Source organism: Molossus molossus, unplaced genomic scaffold (assembly GCF_014108415.1).
Source record: "Molossus molossus isolate mMolMol1 unplaced genomic scaffold, mMolMol1.p scaffold_m16_p_14, whole genome shotgun sequence".
NCBI classification, from domain to species: Eukaryota; Metazoa; Chordata; class Mammalia; order Chiroptera; family Molossidae; genus Molossus; species Molossus molossus.
The window spans coordinates 56,684,340-56,703,861 of NW_023425349.1; the positions used below are offsets into that span (position 1 = coordinate 56,684,340).

Below are 19,522 nucleotides of genomic sequence, written 5' to 3' on the forward strand. Positions count from 1 at the left end.
TTTATCCGTTCGTCTACTGATGGACACTTGGGCTGTTCCCAGATCTTAGCTATTATAAATAGTGCTGCTACAAACATGGGGGTACATATATTCTTTCTGATTGGTGTTTCAGGCTTCTTAGGGTATAGTCCTAGAAGTGGGATTACTGGGTCAAATGGCAGTTCTCTTTTTAATTTTTTGAGGAAACACCATATATTTCCCATAGTGGCTGCACCGGTCTGCATTCCCACCAGCAGTGCACTAGAGTCCCCTTTTCTCCACACCCTTGCCAACACTTGTTTGATGATTTGTTGATTGCGGCCATTCTGACAGGTGTGAGGTGATACCTCATTATTGTTTTAATTTGCATCTCTCTGATGATTAGTGATGTTGAGCATTTCTTCATATGTCTCTTGGTCATTTGTATGTCCTGTTTGGAGAGGTGTCTATTCAGCTCCTCTCCCCATTTTTTAATTGGGTTCTTTGTCTTCCTTTTGTTGAGTTGTATGAGTGCTCTATGTATTTTGGAAATTAGTCCCTTATCTGATACATCATTGGCAATGATGTTCTCCCATACAGTGGGTTGCCTTTCCATTTTGATGATTGTTTCTTTCACTGTGCAGAAGGTTTTGAGTTTGATGTAGTCCCATGTGTTCATTTTCTCCTTTGTTTCTGTTGCCTTAGGTGATGTATCAGTGAAAATTCTGCTGCGTATGATGTCTGAAATTTTGTTGCCTATATTTTCTTCTGGAATTTTTCGGGATTCACGGGTCACATTTAAGTCTTTTATCCATTTTGAGTTTATATTTGTGTATGGTGTAAGTTGATGGTCTAGTTTCATTTTTTTGCATGTAGCTGTCCAATTTTCCCAATACCATTTATTAAAGAGGCTGTCTTTACTCCACTGTGTGCTCTTGCCACCTTTGTCAAATATTAATTGAACATATTGCTTTGGGTCCATTTCTGGGCTCTCTGTTCTGTTCCACTGGTCTATATGCCTGTTCTTGTGCCAATACCAGGCTGTTTTGATTACAGTCGCTTTGTAGTATAACCTGAAATCCGGTAATGTGATCCCACCTACTTTGTCCTTCTTTTTCAAAATTGCTGTGGCTATTTGGGGTCTGTTTTGGTTCCATATGAACTTTTGAAGTATTTGTTCTACTTCTGTGAAATATGTTGTTGGTATTTTGATGGGGATTGCATTGAATCTATAGATTGCTTTGGGTAATATGGAAATTTTAATGATGTTAATTCTTCCAAGCCATGAACAGGGTATGTGCTTCCACTTTTTTATATCTTCCTCTATTTCTTTTTCCAATGTCCTGTGGTTTTCTGCAAATAGGTCCTTTACTTCGTTGGTTAAGTTTATTCCTAGGTATCTTAATTTTTTGCCACGATGGTAAATGGGATTCGTTTCTCTTTCTGTGAGTTCATCATTGGTATATAAGAATGCCATCGACTTCTTGATGTTAATTTTGTATCTTGTTACTTTGCCAAATTCATTTAAGTCTAGTAGATTTTTGATGGAGTCTTTAGGGTTTTCTATGTATAATATGTCATCTGCAAATAATGACAGTTTTACTCCCTCCTTTCCAATTTGGATCCCTTTTATTTTTTCTTCATGTGTGATTGCTGTGGCTAAGACTTCTAGTACAATGTTAAATAATAGTGGCGAAAGTGGACATCCCTGTCTTGTTCCTGTTCTTAAGGGAAATGTTTTTAGTTTCTGCCCATTGAGTATGATGTTGGCTGTAGGTCTTTCGTATATGGCCTTTATTATGTCGAGATATGATCCCTCTATTCCCACATTGCTGAGCGTTTTTATCAGAAATGGATGTTGGATTTTGTCGAATGCTTTTTCAGCGTCTATTGATATGATCATGTGGTTTTTATTCTTCATTTTGTTTATGTGATGTATCACATTTGTTGACTTGCGAATACTCTACCAGCCTTGCATCCCTGGGATGAATCCCACTTGGTCATGGTGAATAATTTTTTTGATGTATTTCTGGATCCGATTTGCTAGTATTTTGTTCAGGATTTTGGCATCTATGTTCATCAGGGATATTGGCCTATAGTTTTCTTTCTTTGTAGTGTCTTTTTCTGGTTTTGGAATTAGGATTATGCTGGCCTCATAAAATGGGTTTGGAAGTCTTCCTTCTTCTTGAATTTTTTGAAATAGTTTGAGGAGAATGGGTGTTAGATCTTCTTTGAATGTTCGGTAAAACTCCCCCGTGAAGCCATCTGGGCCTGGGCTTTTGTTTGCTCAGAGAGTCTTAATTACCTCTTCAATTTCCTTAGTTGTTATTGGTCTGTTCAAGTTTTTTCTCTTCCCGGTCCAGTTTTGGGAGACTGTGTTTCTAGAAATTTGTCCATTTTGCTTAGATTGTCAAATTTGTTGCCATATAATTAATTGTTCATAGTAACTGTTAACGATCTTTTGTATTTTTGTGGTATCAGTTGTTACTTCTCCTCTTTCATTTCTGATTTTGTGCATTTGGGTTCTCTTTGTTCCTTGGTGAGTGTAGCTAAGTGCCCATCAATCTTGTTTATCTTTTCGAAAAACCAGCTCTTTGTTTCATTGATCCTTTGAATTGTTTTTTGGTCTTTATGTCATTTATTTCTGCTCTGATCTTTACTGTTTCCTTCCTACTACTTGCTCTGGGGTTTTCTTTTTGTTTGCTCTCTAGTTCTTTAAGTTGTGAGGTTAGACAGTCAATTAGTAATTTTTCTTGTTTCTTGAGGTAGGCCTCTAGTGCTATGAACTTCCCTCTCAGAAATGCTTTCGCAGCATCACATAGATTTTGTGTTGTTGTGTGTTCATTTTCATTAGTTTTCAGGAAGTTTTTAATTTCTTCCTTGATTTTCTCAGTAACCCATTTATTGTTTAATAACATGCTATTTATCCTCCATGTGTTCAAATGTCTTTGCATGTTCTTATTGCAGTTGGTTTCTAGTTTCATGTCATTGTGATCTGAGAAGATGCTTGATATGATTTCAATCTTCTTGAACTTGTAGAGATTTAGTTTGTGTCCTATCATGTGGTCTGTCTTTGAGAATGTCCCATGTGCACTTGAGAAGAATGTGAATTCTGTAGTTTTGGGGTTTAATTCTCTGTAGATATCTATTAAATCCATTTGGTCTAGTGCTTCATTTAGAGTCTCTGTTTCCTTGCTAATTTTTTGTCTAGAGGATTTATCCAGTGGTGTCAGTGGTGTGTTGAAGTCCCCGTCTATGATTGTATTGCTGTCGATTTCTCCTTTGAAGTCCTCCAGAAGATTTTTAATATATTTTGGTGCTCTTATATTGGGTGCATATATGTTTATCAAGGTTATTTCTTCTTGTTGGATAGATCCTTTCAATATTACGTAGTGGCCTTCTTTGTCTCTAGTTATGGTCTTCATTTTGAAATCTGTTTTATCAGGTATGAGTATTGCTACCCCAGCTTTTTTTTTACTTTCCGTGTGCTTGAAGATTTTGTTCCATCCCTTCACTTTCAACCTATGTGAGTCTTTTGTTGTGAGGTGGGTCTCTTGTAAACAATATATAGATGAGTCATGCTTTCTAATTCAATCAGCTATGCTGTGTCTTTTTATCAGAGCATTCGATCCATTTACTTTTAAGGTGATTATTGATATGTACTTGTTTATTGACATTTTTGTTTAGTGCGGTTCTATTTTTCTTCCTATTTCTTCTACTAATTACAGCAGTCCTTTTAACATTTCTTGTAGTGCTGGTTTGGTGCTAATGTATTCCCTTAGCCTTTTTTTTTGTCTGGAATGGGGTTTCCTTTGTAGATATCCTGTTGCTTATCTCTTGCTGTTTTTAGGATTCTCTCTTTGTCTTTAATTTTTGGCATTTTAATTACTATGTGTCTTGGTGTGGGCCTGTTTGGGTTCTTCTTATTTGGGGCTCTCTGTGCCTCTTGAACTTGAATGACTTCTTCTTTCACCAAATTAGGGAAGTTTTCTGTCACTATTTCTTTGAATATATTCTCTAATCCTTGTTCATTTTCTTCTTCTTTGGGGACTCCTATGATGGCGAATATTATTACGTTTCCAGTTGTCACACAGTTCTCTTAAGCTGTCTTCCTGTTTTTTAATTGTTTTTTCCTTTTGGTTTTCTGATTGGTTGTTTTTTTTCTACCCTGTCTTCTAATTTGCTGATCCGGTCCTCAGCTTCCTCTACTGTGCTCTTTAGACCTTCCAATGTGTTCTTTATTTCTGATATGTCACTCTTGATCTCTTCCTGGTGGTTTTTAATTTCCAATTGGTTTATTTTCAGCCCTTCTATGTCCTTACTCATGCTGTTGAGCTTCAAGATCATGGCTCTGAATTCTAGCTCTGTTAACATGCCCAACTGCTCCACATTGATCTCATCTTCGGTGGAGGTCTCTTGCTCGTTCATTTGGCTTCTGTTTCTGTGTTTCACCATTTTCGCTATCACAGTGTACTTTGGAGCCTGTCAAGTTTTCTCTGTGGGTGTTGGTGTTCTGCTGTTTGTGGCTCCCTTTCCTGGGTTTAGATGTGCGAGGGAGGACCCACGTTAAACACCACTGTCAAGTCTTACTTTCCTGGTTAGAGTTGCTAGCCCAGGAATGGTACTGTTATCCTCTAGCTTTTTGCCTGGAGGCTAGTTGTCCAGGTTATTTGAAGAGTTTTGGGTTGTCAGTTGATTGAAAAACTCCCTCAGGTGTTCAACATAAGGGGATTTCCGGAGGGTGGGGCAGATGCTAGTTAATAAGCATCAGTTTGCATTTCAATGGCCCACAGGGTGGGGTTGGATCTTCGAGGGAGGGGCTGCTGCCTCTCCCCAGAGCCCTGGGAAGGAGCAATATGGCCACTGTCCTGCGTGGCTGCAACTCAGCAAAAGCTCTGAGCGCCCTCCCTCTGCCGGAGCCCAAGGTGAGTGGCTGTGGCTTTTTTAGCCTCTGTCCCGGCTCTGCGCTGTGGAGCCGCTTGGGAGTGTAACCCGAGGGCACCGCTCACAGCCAAGGCTGCTGCCGAGCTGCCGATCATGGGCTCCCAGCCCCTGTTTCGGGCCTTCACAATCCTACCAGGATCGATTCAGGGTCCCTGGTTATATGGTCCTCGCAAGCTGCTTTTCTGTTGCTCTTTCCCGTGGATTTGTCTGTGTTTTAGTTGTAATTACAGTTTGGTCCTGGGAGATGGTCTGTGTAGCTTCCGTTCACTCTGCTGCCATTTTGGAGTGAAGAGGTTTTTTAAAAAATTGTGATTGAGTATGTATTTTGTCAAATGCTTCTTCAGCACCAATTGATGTAATCATGTAATTTTTTTTCTTTAGTCTGTGAATATGGGTGATATCCCATTTCATTCCTGATAATGATGATTGTTTTCTCTCTTTTATCTTTGCCAGTCTCGCTAGAGTTGTGTTAACTTAAAAGAGCCAGCTTTTGCCTGACCGGTGTGACTCAGTGGATTGAATATCACCTGTCCCACGGACTGAGAGATCCCGGTTTGATTCCTGGTCAGGGCGCATGCCCAAGTTCGAGCTTGATCCCCAGTAGGGGCGTTCAGGAGGCAGCCTATTGATGTTTCTCTCTCTCATCGATGTTTCTGTCTCTCTCTCCCTCTCCATCTCTCTATAAAAGCAATAAAGGGAAAAAAAAAATTTTTTTAATAGAAAAATAAAAGAGCCAGCTTTTTGTTTCATTGATTTTTGTCAATATTTTTCAATTACATTTATTTCTGGTCTTTTATTATTATTATCTTTCCTTCACTTGTTTTTTTTTGTTTTTCTTTTTGGTTTCGTTTTGTTTTTTATCTTCATCCGAAGACATTTTTCCATTTTTGTTCAGATAGAGTGGGAACGGGAGAGAGAGAAACATCGACGTGAAAGGGACACATTGAATCCTGCCTCCCGCACTACCCCTACCAGGGCTGGGGATGAATTGCTACCGAGGTACCTGCCCTAGACTTGAATCGAACCTGCGACTCATTGGTCCGTGGGCCAGTGCTCTAACTGCTGAGCCAAACTGGCCAGAGCTGTTGTTTTTTGTTTTTTTCCTCTTATTTTCTAAGTTTTTGAGATGGGGCTTAGATTATTGGAAACTTTCCCTTTTCTGATATATGTCTTTAGTGCAATAAACTCCCCTTTTAATCCTGCTTTAGCTGTGTCTCACGATTTTTGATATGTCATATTTTAATTTTCATTCAGTTGAATGCATTTTTTTCTTTCCTTTAAGATTTCCTCTTTGAACCATCATTATTTTTTAAATATATTTTTTATTTAAAAATTTTTTTAGATAGGAAGGGAGTGGGGGAGAGAGATACAAACATGGATGAGAGAGAAACATCATTTGGCTGCCTCCTGTATGCCTATCCATGTGCCCTGACTGATAATCAAACCAGCAACCTCTTGGTGCATGGGACAGTGCTCAATCCACTGAGCCACACCAGGTGGGCGAACCATGAATTATTTATTAGTGTGTTTAGTTTCCAAATGTGGGTATATTTTTGTGTTATCTTTCTGTTACTGATTTCAGTTTAATTCCATTATGGTTGGCAAACATGGTCTGTATGATTTCAATTGTTTTACATTTGTTTTCTGTATGGCCCAAGATATAATGGTTTATCTGGGTATATGTTCCATGAGCACTTGGAAAGAATGTGTAATCTACTGTTGTGGGTGGAGTGATTTATAAATATTGATTAGGTCCTATTGGTTGATGACATTGTTGAGTTCTTCTTTGCTCTTTCTTATTTTCTGTCTAGTTTAGTGATTTTCAACTGGTGTACTGCGGCAGGCACCCTGGTGTGCCACGAGAATTTTTAAAACATACAATACCTGACTGTTTAGTCAGGAGCACTGACCTCTTTTCCCTTAGATTGCTGAATAAAAAACGACAACAGCCAACACAATAGCTGTCTAGTGTGAATGAATGAGGATTATACCTAATTTTTGTTCAGATCAGCAAAAAATATATTTTTTGGTGTGTGGCAGAATTTTAGTAATTTGTTTATGTGTGCCATGAGATGAAGAAGGTTGAAAATCGCTGATTTAGTTGTTCTGTTGATTAGTGAGGAGAGAGGGGTATTGAATGAAGTCTCCAACTATAATTGTAGACTTGTCTTTCTTCAGTTAGAACAGTTTTAACTTCATATATCTTGCATCTTTGTTATTTGGTGTATCTAAGATTGGTGGATTGACTCTTTTATATTACGTAATGTTGTTTTTCTCTGTCTCTAATATTCTTAGGTGGAGGAAATGCTCTAAAGAATTTCTGCTAGAGAGAGCTTACTTCCTCCCAGTGTGTTTGTAAAGAATAGTAGAAATAGAACTGAAGAGTTTGGAAGGTAGTAAAATCAGAAAGTTAAGTTGCCCTTTGTTGATTTTATTTCTTGTACAGGTTTTTATATAAGCAAAGCAAAATATGTAAGAAAATTTGAAGGTAAGGGACAAAAAATTTTTTTGAGTGTTTGTTATTATAAATAATAAATAAAGCAGCAGTAAATATTTTTGTGCATATATCCTAGCATACATCTATTTCTGCAGGATAAAGTTCTAGATGTAGAATTGCTAGGTCACAGACTATGCTTTAAAAAAAAGAAGCTGGGACTGTGGGGTCATATGAAAGTATGTAAAATTCTCTTGCTTAATTGGTAAGATGGCTTTTTCCTTAATTGATATTTCTTCCTTGTATTGACACCTTCTGCCATTTTTTAAAAGATATATTTAGCCCTGGCTGGTTTGGTTCAGCGGTTAGAGCGTCGGCTTGCAGTCCAGAGAGACCCAGGTTCGGTTCCCGCTAAGGGCATGTACCTCTGTTGCAGTTTGTTCCCAGTCCTGGTTGGGTCATGCATGCGGGAGGCAGCCACTTGATGTGTCCCTTTCATGTCAATGTTTCTCTCTCCCTCCCTCCCCCTCTCTCTCCCCCTCCCTCCCACTCTATCTGAACAAAAAATGGAAAAATGTCCTTGGGTGAGGATTAAAAAAATAAATAAATGAAAAAAAAAAAAAAGAAATTAAACATGACCAGTGTACCCAAAACCCCTCTCATGCTTGCTTCCAGTCACACTATTTCTTCCCATTGCCAACATAAACAGCAAATTGACTTTTTACACAATAATTTGAGTCAGTGTCTGGCTTCTTTATTTCTGTATTATGTTTGTGAGATTCCTCTGTTGTAGCAGCTGTAGTTTGTTGATCTTCCTTGCTATATCATGATTTAAAGTATTGCAAATCATACCATTAAGAGTGTGACTTGTCTTTTCACATTCCTTGTGGTATCCTTTGATGAAAAATAGTTACTACTTTTAATGTAGTCCAATTTATAAATCTTTCTGTGTCCTTTTAAAGAAATCTTAGCCTACCACAAGGCCACAAAGACTTCTTCAATTTTAAGGCTTCTTTATATATATATATAAACTCTGTTACATTAAATAAGTTTATTCTTTGTACTTTGAAACAGAATTTTACTAGAAAATAGATGTTGAATGTTAACAGATGCCTTTTCACTAGCAGCTAAGCTAGTTACTTGATCCCCCTGTTTATGTACTTAATCTTGTATTTAATTATGTTGCAATTTTCTTGTACTTTATCTGAAGCCTATTCCTGGGACGCACCCTTCTTAATCAGAGTGGATAGTAAAAAAAATGTGTTATGATCTCTTTCTTAGATTTTATTTAGGAGTTTTTGTTGGTTCTCATTAAATAAGGTCAGTTTGTAATTTAACTTTTTGTGTGTGGTGCTTTTAACTGTTCTGCAGTTGAAGCCGTCTCCTCCAATTCTTTCTGTTCTTTGGAATGTGTACTATAAGAATTTTTTTTTGTTATTGAATGTTGGAAAAAATTCTCCAGTAACTTCACCAGTGTTCTTTTCTGCTTATTATTTAATACATTTTCTCATTCCTTTTTTTGGGGGCTTATCTTTTTTTGCCTTTTTTGTTTATTTTGATTTGTCATTGCTTTACATAGCTACTGTCTACCTTAATTCCTAATGTATCTGAAAATAATAGAGAATAATTTACCACAAAAGCTTGAAATCTTTTTTATTGTTTATATTATTATTATTTTTTAAATCCTCACCAGAGAATATTTTCTATTTATCTTCAGATAGAGTGAGAGGGAAGGAGAGAGGGAGAGAGAGAGTGAGAGTGAGAGAGAGAAAGAGAGAGAGAGAGAGACAAAGTAACAGAAACATTGATGTGAGAGAGACAACATCGACAGGTTGCCTCCAGCACGACCATGACCAGGGCTGGGGACCATCAGTAACCGAGGTACGTTCCCTTGACTGGAATCAAGCCTGAAACTCATTGGTCTGCAGGCTGATGCTCTAACCACGGAGCCAAACCAGCCAAGGCTATATTATTTTTATTGTTGATTTTATTAATTTACTTTTTTTCCTTTTAAAAATGAATGAGGCTACCTGGCTGGGTAGCCCAGTTGGTTAGAGCATCATCCTGATATGCCAAGGTTGTGGGTTCAATCCCTGATCAGGGCACATGCAAGAAGCAACCAATGAATGTATAATTAAGTGGGATAACAAATCAATGTTTCTCTCTCTAAAAATCAATAAAAAAAAATGAATGAGTCTATTGAGTTGTGTTATATTTTCTCATTGAATTAGCTTAATTTTTCTACTATATTTTCTACTTTATTTTTTTGAGATTGTTTTTATTTACTTTTGTAATTTTGTTACATTTCTAAAACCTCAGTTCATTTGCTCTTGCTTGTCTTTTAATTACTAAGGTATTTTGAGTAGTAAAATTTTCTTTGGCAAATTCCCATATATTTTGATAAAATTGATGTTTTATCGATTTTTGTTTAAGATATTTTATTGTTTTGCACTTTTTTTCTTGACCTGGTCATAATTTAAGAATGATTTCATAGCCCTGGCTGGTTTGGCTTAGCGGTTAGAGTGTCAGCCCGTGGACCAGAGTCATGGGTTCATACCTTGGTTGTGGTTCGGTCCCCGGCCCTGGTCAGGATCATGCAGGAGGCAACCAGTCAGTGTGTCTCTCACATTGATGTTTCTCTCTCTTTCTCTCTCTCTGTTCTTCCCTCCCAGTCTGACTGAAGATACATGGAAAAATATCCTTGGGTGAGGATTTAAAAAAAATAATAATGTTATATATTTCTTTAAGTTAAAATATGATTTATTATTTATCACATTATATGTAATTACATATTATATATAAAATATGTATATATTTTGTACATACATTATTTCCAAATAGGTGGCCATCTTTTAATTTATTCTGAGAATTGGGTGTGCACTTATAATACCTTTTTGGATTCAATAAGGAAAATAATGACTCCTAATTTCGCATGTTAATACATAGTTTGCTTTCTCATCTTTTAGTTACTTCTCTAAAGAAAATGAAATCAGCCCTGGCCGGTTTGGCTCAGCGGTTAGAGCGTCCGCCTGCGGTCCGGAGAGACCCGGGTTCGGTTCCCGCTAAGGGCACGTACCTCGGTTGCAGTTTGTCCCCGGCCCTGGTCGGTCGTGCGGGTGGCAGCCACTCGATGTGTCCCTTTCACATCGATGTTTCCCTCTCTCTCTCCCTCTTCCTCTCTCTCCCTCCCACTCTGTCTGTACAAAAAATGGAAAAATGTCCTCGGATGAGGATAAAAAAAAAAAAAAAGAAAATGAAATCACATTTTATTTTTACTTTTTAATTTTTTTCTTAGTATAATATGAGCATTTCCTCATGTAATTAAATAATTATTTAAAATATTTTTAATGGCTGCATAGTATTATAAAGCTCTTTTATGTACCTTTTTAAAATTTATTTTAGAGAAGGAGGAAGGGAGAAAGAGATAGAAACATCAATGAAAGAGAATATTGAATGGCCGCCTTCTGCACGCCTCCCCCACTGGGGATTTGGCCCACAAACTGGACATGTGCCCTGACCGGGAATAGAACCGGTGACCTCTTGGTGCATGGGTTGACACTCAGCCACTGAGCCACACCGGCCAGGCTAGACTTTTTTTTTTTTTTTTTTTTTTTTAATCCTCACCCGAGAACATTTTTCCATTTTTTGTTCAGATAGAGTGGGAGGGGGAGAGAGAGAGAGAAACATCGACGTGAAAGGGACACATCGAGTGGTTGCCACCTGCACGACCCAACCAGGGTCGGGGACAAACTACAACCAAGTTACATGCCCTTAGCGGGAACTGAACCCGGGTCTCTCCAGACCGCAGGCTAACGCTCTAACCGCTGAGCCAAACCGGCCAGGGCTAGACTTTTTTTTTTTAATCCTCACCTGAGGATGTGTTTTTTAGAGACATAAAAACATTGACGTGAGAGAAATATCGGTTGGTTGCCTCCTTCCATATGCCCCCTGAACAGGTATCAAACCCGCAACTATTTGGTGCACAGGACAACACTTCAACCAACTGAGCCACCTGGTCAGGGCTTTTATAGATTCTTTAATGGGATCAATTATGTTGGTTGTTTAAATTGTGTTACAGTACCTTTATAATGTATCTTTAATTTAAATTTTATATATTTAAACATTTTTTATTGATTGATTTTAGAGAGAGAGGGAGAGAGAAACATCGATTTGTTATTCCACTTATTTATGCATTCACTGGTTGACTCTTCTATGTGCCTTGACCAGGATTGAAACCGCAACCTCAGCATATGGGACAATGCCCTAACCAACTCAGCTACCTGGTCAGGGCTAATGTATTTTTTTTCTTCTTTATTTATTTTAGAGAGAGAGGATGGGAGAGAGAGAGAGAGAGAAACATCAGTCGACTGCCTCTCGCTCGCCTCCTTCTGGGGATGGAGCCCACAACCTGGACGTGTGCCCTGACCAGGAATTGAACCAGCAGCCTATTAGTCCATGGGTTGATGGTTAACCACTGAGTCACACTGGCTGGGCTAGGCTTATGTATTTTTAAAAACACATATACATGGCATGAAATTCGAAGGGAACAAAAAGGCTTACATAGTCTGTCTCTGTTTCCCAGTCTTCCTTCCCTGTGAACCAACTAGTATTACAAGTTTTTTGAGTTTCTTTACAGGGTGGCGGCGGTGGCTTCTTTTTCTTTTTCATCATCTTTTATTTTAGTAAACAAATGCATATGCACTTCTTCCTTTTTCACACAAATGACCATCTGCATCTTACTTTTTTCCCACTTAATATACCATGGAGATGATTCGCATCAGTATATATAAAACTTTATTAATTTTAAGGCTGCAAAGTGTTCTGATATATAGATGTTTTATAATTAATTAAAAAGATTAGTATTTCTAGATATTTAAGTTGTTATAATACTTTTATTAAAAAAATTTTTTTCTTTACTGATTTTATTTAAAAAATTTTTTTCTTTATTGATATTACAGAGAGAGAGTAAGGGAGAGGGGGAGAGAGAGAGAAACATCTATGAGAGAGAAAATCGATTGGCCACCTCCTGCTTGCTCCCCAATGGGGATTAGGCCTACAACCCAGGCATGTGCCCTGACTAGGAATCAGACCGGCGACCTCTTGGTTCATGGGTCGATGTTCAACCACTTAGCCACACTGGCCAGGCAATTGTTATAATAATTTTAAATTAAAGCTGTATTTATTAAGATTTGTTCCTTGTTTTTAAAGTATAGGTCTCTACACAAGAACAGGCAGATAGATCAATGGAATAGACTAGAGAACCCAGGAATGGACCCAAGACAATATGCTTAATTAATATTTGACAAAGGTGGCAAGAGCATACAGTGGAGTAAAGACAGCCTCTTTAATAAATGGTGTTGGGAAAATTGGACAGCTACATGCAGAAAAATGAAACTAGACCATCAACTTACACCATACACAAGAATAAACTCAAAATGGATAAAAGACTTAAATGTGACCCATGAATCCATATAAATTTTAGAAGAAACTGTAGGCAACAAAATTTCAGACATCATATGGAGCAGAATTTTCACTGATACATCACCTAAGGCAACAGAAATAAAGGAGAAAATGAACACATGGGACTACATCAAACTCAAAAGCTTCTGCACAGCAAAGGAAACCACCAAAATGGAAAGGCAACCCACTGTGGGAGAGCATAATTGCCAACGATACATCAGATAAGGGGTTAATTTCCAAAATATATAGAGTGCTCATACAACTCCACAAAAGGAAGACAAAGAACCCAATTAAAAAATGGGGAGAGGAGCTGAATAGACACTTCTCCAAACAGGACATACAAATGGCTAAGAGACATATGAAGAAATGCTCAACATCACTAATCATCAGCGAGATGCAAATTAAAACAACAATGAGGTATCATCTCACACCTGTCAGAATGGCCGCCAGGCGAGGATGTGGAGAAAAGGAGATCTAGTCCACTGCTGGGAATGCAGACTAGTGCAGCCACTATGGAAAACAATATGGTGTTTCCTCAAAAAATTAAAAAGAGAACTGCCATTTGACCCAGTAATCCCACTTCTAGGAATATAGCCTAAGAAGCCTGAAACACCAATCAGAAGGAATATATGTACCCCCATGTTCGTAGCAGCACTATTTACAATAGCTAAGATCTGGAAACAGCCCAAATATCCATCAGTAGACGAATGGATAAAAAAGCAGTGGTACATATACACAATGGAATACTATGCAACTGTAAGAAAGAAAGATCTCTCATTTTTTGAGACGACATGGAGGGACCTGGAAAATATTATCCTAAGCAAAACAAGCCAAACAGAAAGACAAGTATCATATGATCTCCCTTATTTGTGGAATATAATGAACACAACAGTCTGAGGAATGGGGTAGTCCCAGAGACATGGAAGTGGGGTACAGACTGACAACACTCAGAAGAGGAGGTGTGGGGGAGAGATAAAACACAGGACTTATATGCATGTATGCATGAACAATGGACATGGACAACAAAGCTGTGGACAGGGTGGGGAGGGAAGGGAAGCGGGGAATCTGGGGGGAAAAGGAGAAACATCTGTAACAAAAATAAATTAATTAATAAAAAAATATGTAGGCTTCTAGATTGTGTTCTTTCCCTTGCTCTACTTCCTTGACACGTAGTTTTGCTTTTTTAGTGAGGAATGTGTCAGGCTGATAACTGCCACTGTTTTATAGGAGTTATTGTCCCCCTTACAGAAATTATGAACTCAACTTCCTTAGTGGGTTATGGAGGGGAGGACATTGGATTTGGTGTTTAGGGAGTCCTGAGATTGAAGATCCTAACAGTACAAATTGCTTAAAATATGAAATACAGCAACATAGGAAATGCATAAGACATGAAAGTAATACTTAAAGGATTATAAAATGAATACCTGTGTGACCCATCTGGATTAAAAAAAATAGAACATTACCTGCACCTCTGTGGCCTTTTTCATTTACAGCTCCTTCCATGCTCCTAGTGGTGGCCCCTTTCCTGACTATTATGGCATTCATGTTAATTGTCTTTATAACTTTATAATCTAATATGTATTCTTAAGCAATGTAGTGAAATTGTGCTTATTTTTGGAACTCTCCCCTAATATTTTTAGATATCTGGAATTTTGTACCCCCCAGGAGCAGATTTGAAGAGGAAGAGTCACATAGGGTGTGTGGGAAGTGAAGGGGCAAGGAGTTCTACACATCTTGTCTTACTGAAGCTTGGGGAACTCCCCTCTTACTATTATTAGGTGAACTTGAGATCTTTTTTGTACCAGGTGATGGAGCTATATCTTCACTGTTGCTAGGATTCCAGAACTAGCTCTGTGTTTGATTCTTTGAAGTATTGCTTCCTGAGCACTTATTTGTTGTGACCAGGGCATAGTCCTGCCTGCAGGTCTCTTTATGTGCCCATTGTGTTTCTACTCATGTTCTGCTGCTGGACATTTTTAACTATGTTCATGCTTAAGAGCCCCTGTGGATTGCAAAAAAAAAAAGAAGAGAATTCTTTTCTCAAGTCGTGCTTTTTCTCCCTGTCCTAATCTCTAAAAGCTTTAAAGTTTAATTTAGGGCTTTATTCATAAAGCTTGTTCCTCTCTCCCATTTAGGGACCTTGGAAGCTTGAGCAAATCAAGAATTTTTCGTTTTTGTGCCAAGTACCTTGCATTTTTTAAAACATAAATAGAAAGTGGTATTATGGTATACAGATCATGCCTGATTTTTAAAAAAAGCATCCAGGTCCGGCCAGTATGACTCAGTGGTTGAGCATCGACCCAAGCACCAAGAGGTTGCCTGTTTGATTCCCAGTCAGGACATATGCCCATGTTGTGGGCCCAATCCTTTGTGGGGGGCATGCAGGACGCGGCCAATTGATGTTCTCTCTCATCGGTGTTTCTATCTCTCTCTCCCTCTCACTTCTCTCTCTAAAATCAATAAAGGAAAGAATTATTTATTTTTTTTGTTTTTTATTTTTTTTATCCTCACCTGAGGACACCTTTCCATTTTTTGTTCAGGTAGCGTGGGAGGGAGGGAGAAAGAGAGAGAGAGAGCAAGAGCGAGAGAGAGAGAGAAACATCGATGTGAAAGGGACACATCGAGTGGCTGCCATCCGCACGCCCAACCAGGGCCGGGGACAAAGTGCAACCGAGGCACGTGCCCTTAGCGGAAACCGAACCTGGGTCTCTCTGGACCGCAGGCCAACACTCTAACCGCTGAGCCAAACCAGCCAGGGCAAAGGAAAAAATATTTTAAATAAATAAATAAAATTTAAAAGGCACCCAGAATTATTCTATATAAAGAGACCATAGAAATAATTTCTGGTTAAATTTTCTAGTTAACTTTTGTAATTGAGTTACTTTGAAAATTTGTGATGCTACTTAACCTCACAACTTAATACACATACAAATATATGTGTGTGTGCTAAAGTTTTCTCGAACAGTACCTTTACTGTGTACAGTTATTCTGGTATCATTTATTCTGTTCTAATTTTATTAAAAATAAGTGGTGATTGGGGACTCATTAAATTGACTCCAGTGATTATACTGGTCACTGCTAGAGGAAAATGTTGGCTCCGAGGCAAACTACAGTTGTGGTGTGCTTAAGAGCCTGGACTTTGGAGAAGGATGGACTTGGGCTTAGCTCCTGGCTCTGCCACTGTCCAGTCACAAGCTAGTAGGCATTCTTGAGCTTAAGCCTTCTATAAAATGGGAATGGCGCTTCCTGCCTTGGGGTTTCGAGTATTAAATGAGAGAATGTATAAGTAAGCATTAATACACACCTGCTGTTATTACATGTTTCAGAACATTGCAGTTTCTCTCACTTTAGCCCATGGGTCTTTGTACAGATTGAAGAATCTATTATGACAGCAGTTATGGGACAACATTAAGTAGTAGAACAGGTGGATAGGAATTGCTTAGGTCATTTGCTGACCCTTTGGGATCAGTTTAGGTGACTGCTGGAGTCTGTGCTCACAAACTCTGCTAGTTGTTTATAGGAGTGGGAGCTGCATTAAGGTGTCAGACCATGTCATTAGCCTCAGTGCAGAAGAGTTGGACTTCTATCCTCATTCATGGGAGGGAGGTTGAAACTTAAGCGTGCGCGCACACGTTTGTTTGTGTATGAGATCAACTCGGGAAGGCCAGAGGACATATTCTCCTGAGTTTTCACTCTACCTCCTTCCATATTTCACGTTTAAAATCAGTTCCTGCCCTTCTACCCCCCTTTTTAAAAAGAATGACCAGCTTAACTATCTGTTCTTAAAAGGAATTGAAGCCAATTTGAATGTTAAAATTTAAACAAGAAAATTCTTCCTATAAAGTCCTGCCATGAAGAGAAACCCATTTATTAACATTTAGTGTTTTCCTTTCAGTCTTTTCTCTTGCATTTTATTTATTTATTTATTTATTTATTTATTTATTTATTTCCTTACCTGAGGACGGAGAGAGGGAGGAAGAGAGAGAGAGAAACATCCACACGAGAGAGACACATCAACTGGTTGCCACCCACACAATCCCAACTGGGGCCAGGGACAAACTGCAACTGAGGTACATGCCCTTAGCAGGAACCGAACCCGGGCCCCTCTTGTCCGCAGGCCAACGCTCCAACCGCTGAGCCAAACTGAACAGGACTGCCTTGCATTTTTTTTAAAAAAGGTGCAGTAATACTGTACATCCGGCACCTTTTATAATGAAATTAAAAATTGAACTGGCTAGAGAGCTCTAGATCAGTAAAACGGTAGGGGAGGGGAGAAGGGATGCTTTGTTGAATGGGAGAGACAGTGACCTCGATTTAATCTCTCCTCTCAGGTATTCTGTAACAAGTAAGAATTTGACTTTAAAACTCTTTTCTTCTTACTGCTATTTATTTCTCATTTGGCATGTGCTTCTCAGGTCAGAAGAACAAGTCTTAAGGTTGTTAGGCTACTAAAGTTAATATTGCTTCAGATTGCTGGTAGAGTTTCAATTTTTTGTGGAATGTGAAAGCTGAGCTGTTTTAATAGCTCTACCAAACATATATGTGCTAGTCAGTGCTTTTTTGCTGCTTAAGGTTCTTTAGCCAGTGATCCCACCAGGTCATGAGAAAAACCCAGCTGTGATACAGGAAGTAACCTACCCTCCTTCACAGTACCTGAAAGGGACGTGCTGTTGGTAAAGGGTAACCTAACATGAGGCCAATCTGTTTTCTCTTTTCCCACAGATTTTGAAGCCAGCTTCATAAGGCTGTTAGACAAAATAACAAATGGTTCTCGAATTGAAATAAACCAAACAGGTAAGGTCCTTTTCTTCCCATTCTGGAAAGCACCTACATATGCACTACTTAAATGTTCTGCTGTTTCTCACTCCTTTTGATGGTATAAATATTGTATACAAATGGAAAAATCTAGTTTCTGTGATACAACTGTTTGGAGATATGTGTGAACTCTTGCCAGTTTAAGGAGCGTATACTTGATTTAAGGAAGCTAGAAGATTGAAAATTTCAGATCAACAAACAAGCACTTCCTTTTTTTAAGCAGTAAAAATATTTTATACCTAACATTTATGTACAACTTTTCAAAGTCCATTTACTTATATTGTCACAACAAAATCTTACAACAAACTCTATGTGATAGTTGAATATGCTGAATTTTATTTTTTATTTTTTGTTAATTCTCACCTGAGGATGTTTTTTTCATTGATTTTTGGAGAGGGAGGAAAAGAGAGAGACAGGGGTGGGGGGCGAAGAGAGAGACGGGTGGGGGGTGAAGAGAGAGAGAAACATCGATGTGAAAGAGACATATCAGTTGGTTGTCTCCTGCACGAACCCTAACTGGGCCCTGGGTTCAAACCTGCTTCCCAGCTATGTGCCCTTGACCAGGAATTAAACTCTAGACACTTTGGTGCACAGGCCAATGCTCTAACCACTGAGAACACCAGCCAGGGCTGAATTTTCTTTTTTTAAAATTATTATTATTATTATTATTTTTTGATATTTTGTTCAGATAGAGTGGAAGGAAGAGAGAGAGAGAGAGAAACATTGACGTGAAAGGGACACATCAAGTGGTTGCTACCCAACCAGGGCCAGGGACAAACTGCAACCAAGGTATGTGCCCTTAGCAGGAACTGAACACAGGTCTCTCCAGACCGCAGGCCAATGCTCTAACTGCTGAGCCAAATTGGCCAGGGCTATTATTATTTTTTTAATCCTCACCTTAGGACACTTTTTGCATTTATAGAGCGAGAGGGAGAGAGAGAGAAACATCAATGTGAGAGAGACCCATCAAGTGGTCGCCACCCACACAGTCCCAACTGGGACCAGGGACAAATGGCAACTCAGGCATGTGCCCTTAGCGGGAACTGAACCCGGGTCTCTCCAGACCGCGAGCCAACAGGGCATTATTATTTTTAATCCTCACCTGAGGATATTTTTCTGTTTATCTTCAGATAGAGTGGGAGAGAGGGAGAGAGAGAGAAACATTGACATGAGAGAGACACATTGACTGGTTGCCTCCTGCACCACCCCAACCAGGGCCGGGGGATGAACTGCAACTGAGGTATGTATCCTTGACTCAGTGGTCCAAGAGCCAACGCTGTAACCACTGAGCCAAACCAGCCAGGGCTTATTTTGTCCTTTAAAAAGTATATGTAGTCCTGGCCAGTTCAGCTCAGCAATCAGAGCATTGGCCCACGGATCAAAGAGTCCTGGGTTTGATTCCGGCCAGGGGCATGTACCTCAGTTGTGGTTTGTCCCCAGCCCTGGTTGGGGTCATATGGGAGGCAACCAATCGATGTGTCTCTCTCACATAGATGTTCACCTCTCTCTCTCTCTCTTCCTCTCTTCCTCCTTCCCACTCTCCCTGAAGATAAATGGAAAAATATCTTTGGGTGAGGATTAAAAATATAAATAAAAATAAAAAAGTATATGCAACAATTGTGCAAGTCCCTTCACCTGCTTCCCATTCCATTCCCTTCCCAGGTGCAGCCATGGTCACAGCTTGGGGTGTGTGCTCTTGTCTTCTCTCCTCTATCTGCATTTGCTTACATGGCACTTCTGGATTTTAGACCGACAGGGTTGTGCTCTTTATGTGTTCTGCAGCCAGCTTTTCTTTTCACTAGTCCAGATATCGAAGATTAATCTCAATTATTTCAGTGGGCCTAATATGGTATTATAGCATTCATCATTGTGAGAGAAACATCGATTGGTGCCTCCCGTATGCATCCCGAC

General features: G+C 39.1%; 1 protein-coding gene across 3 annotated transcripts in view; it reads left to right on the top strand.

Annotated features, from left to right (window-relative positions):
- RCL1 (RNA terminal phosphate cyclase like 1) overlaps positions 1–19,522 on the top strand; it is a 72,304-nt gene that overhangs the window by 11,926 nt on the left and 40,856 nt on the right. The window contains exons 1-2 of one of the 3 annotated variants that reach the window (XM_036261106.1): positions 7,370–7,390; positions 17,519–17,590. Coding sequence is in view for 1 of the 3 variants with exons in the window: in XM_036261101.1 (XP_036116994.1) it covers positions 17,519–17,590 (72 nt within the window). In the remaining 2 variants the exon portion in view is untranslated. Of the gene's footprint in view, positions 1–7,369; positions 7,391–14,538; positions 14,575–17,518; positions 17,591–19,522 lie in introns of those variants that run through there. The other 2 variants (XM_036261102.1, XM_036261101.1) reach the window with 2 other exon arrangements.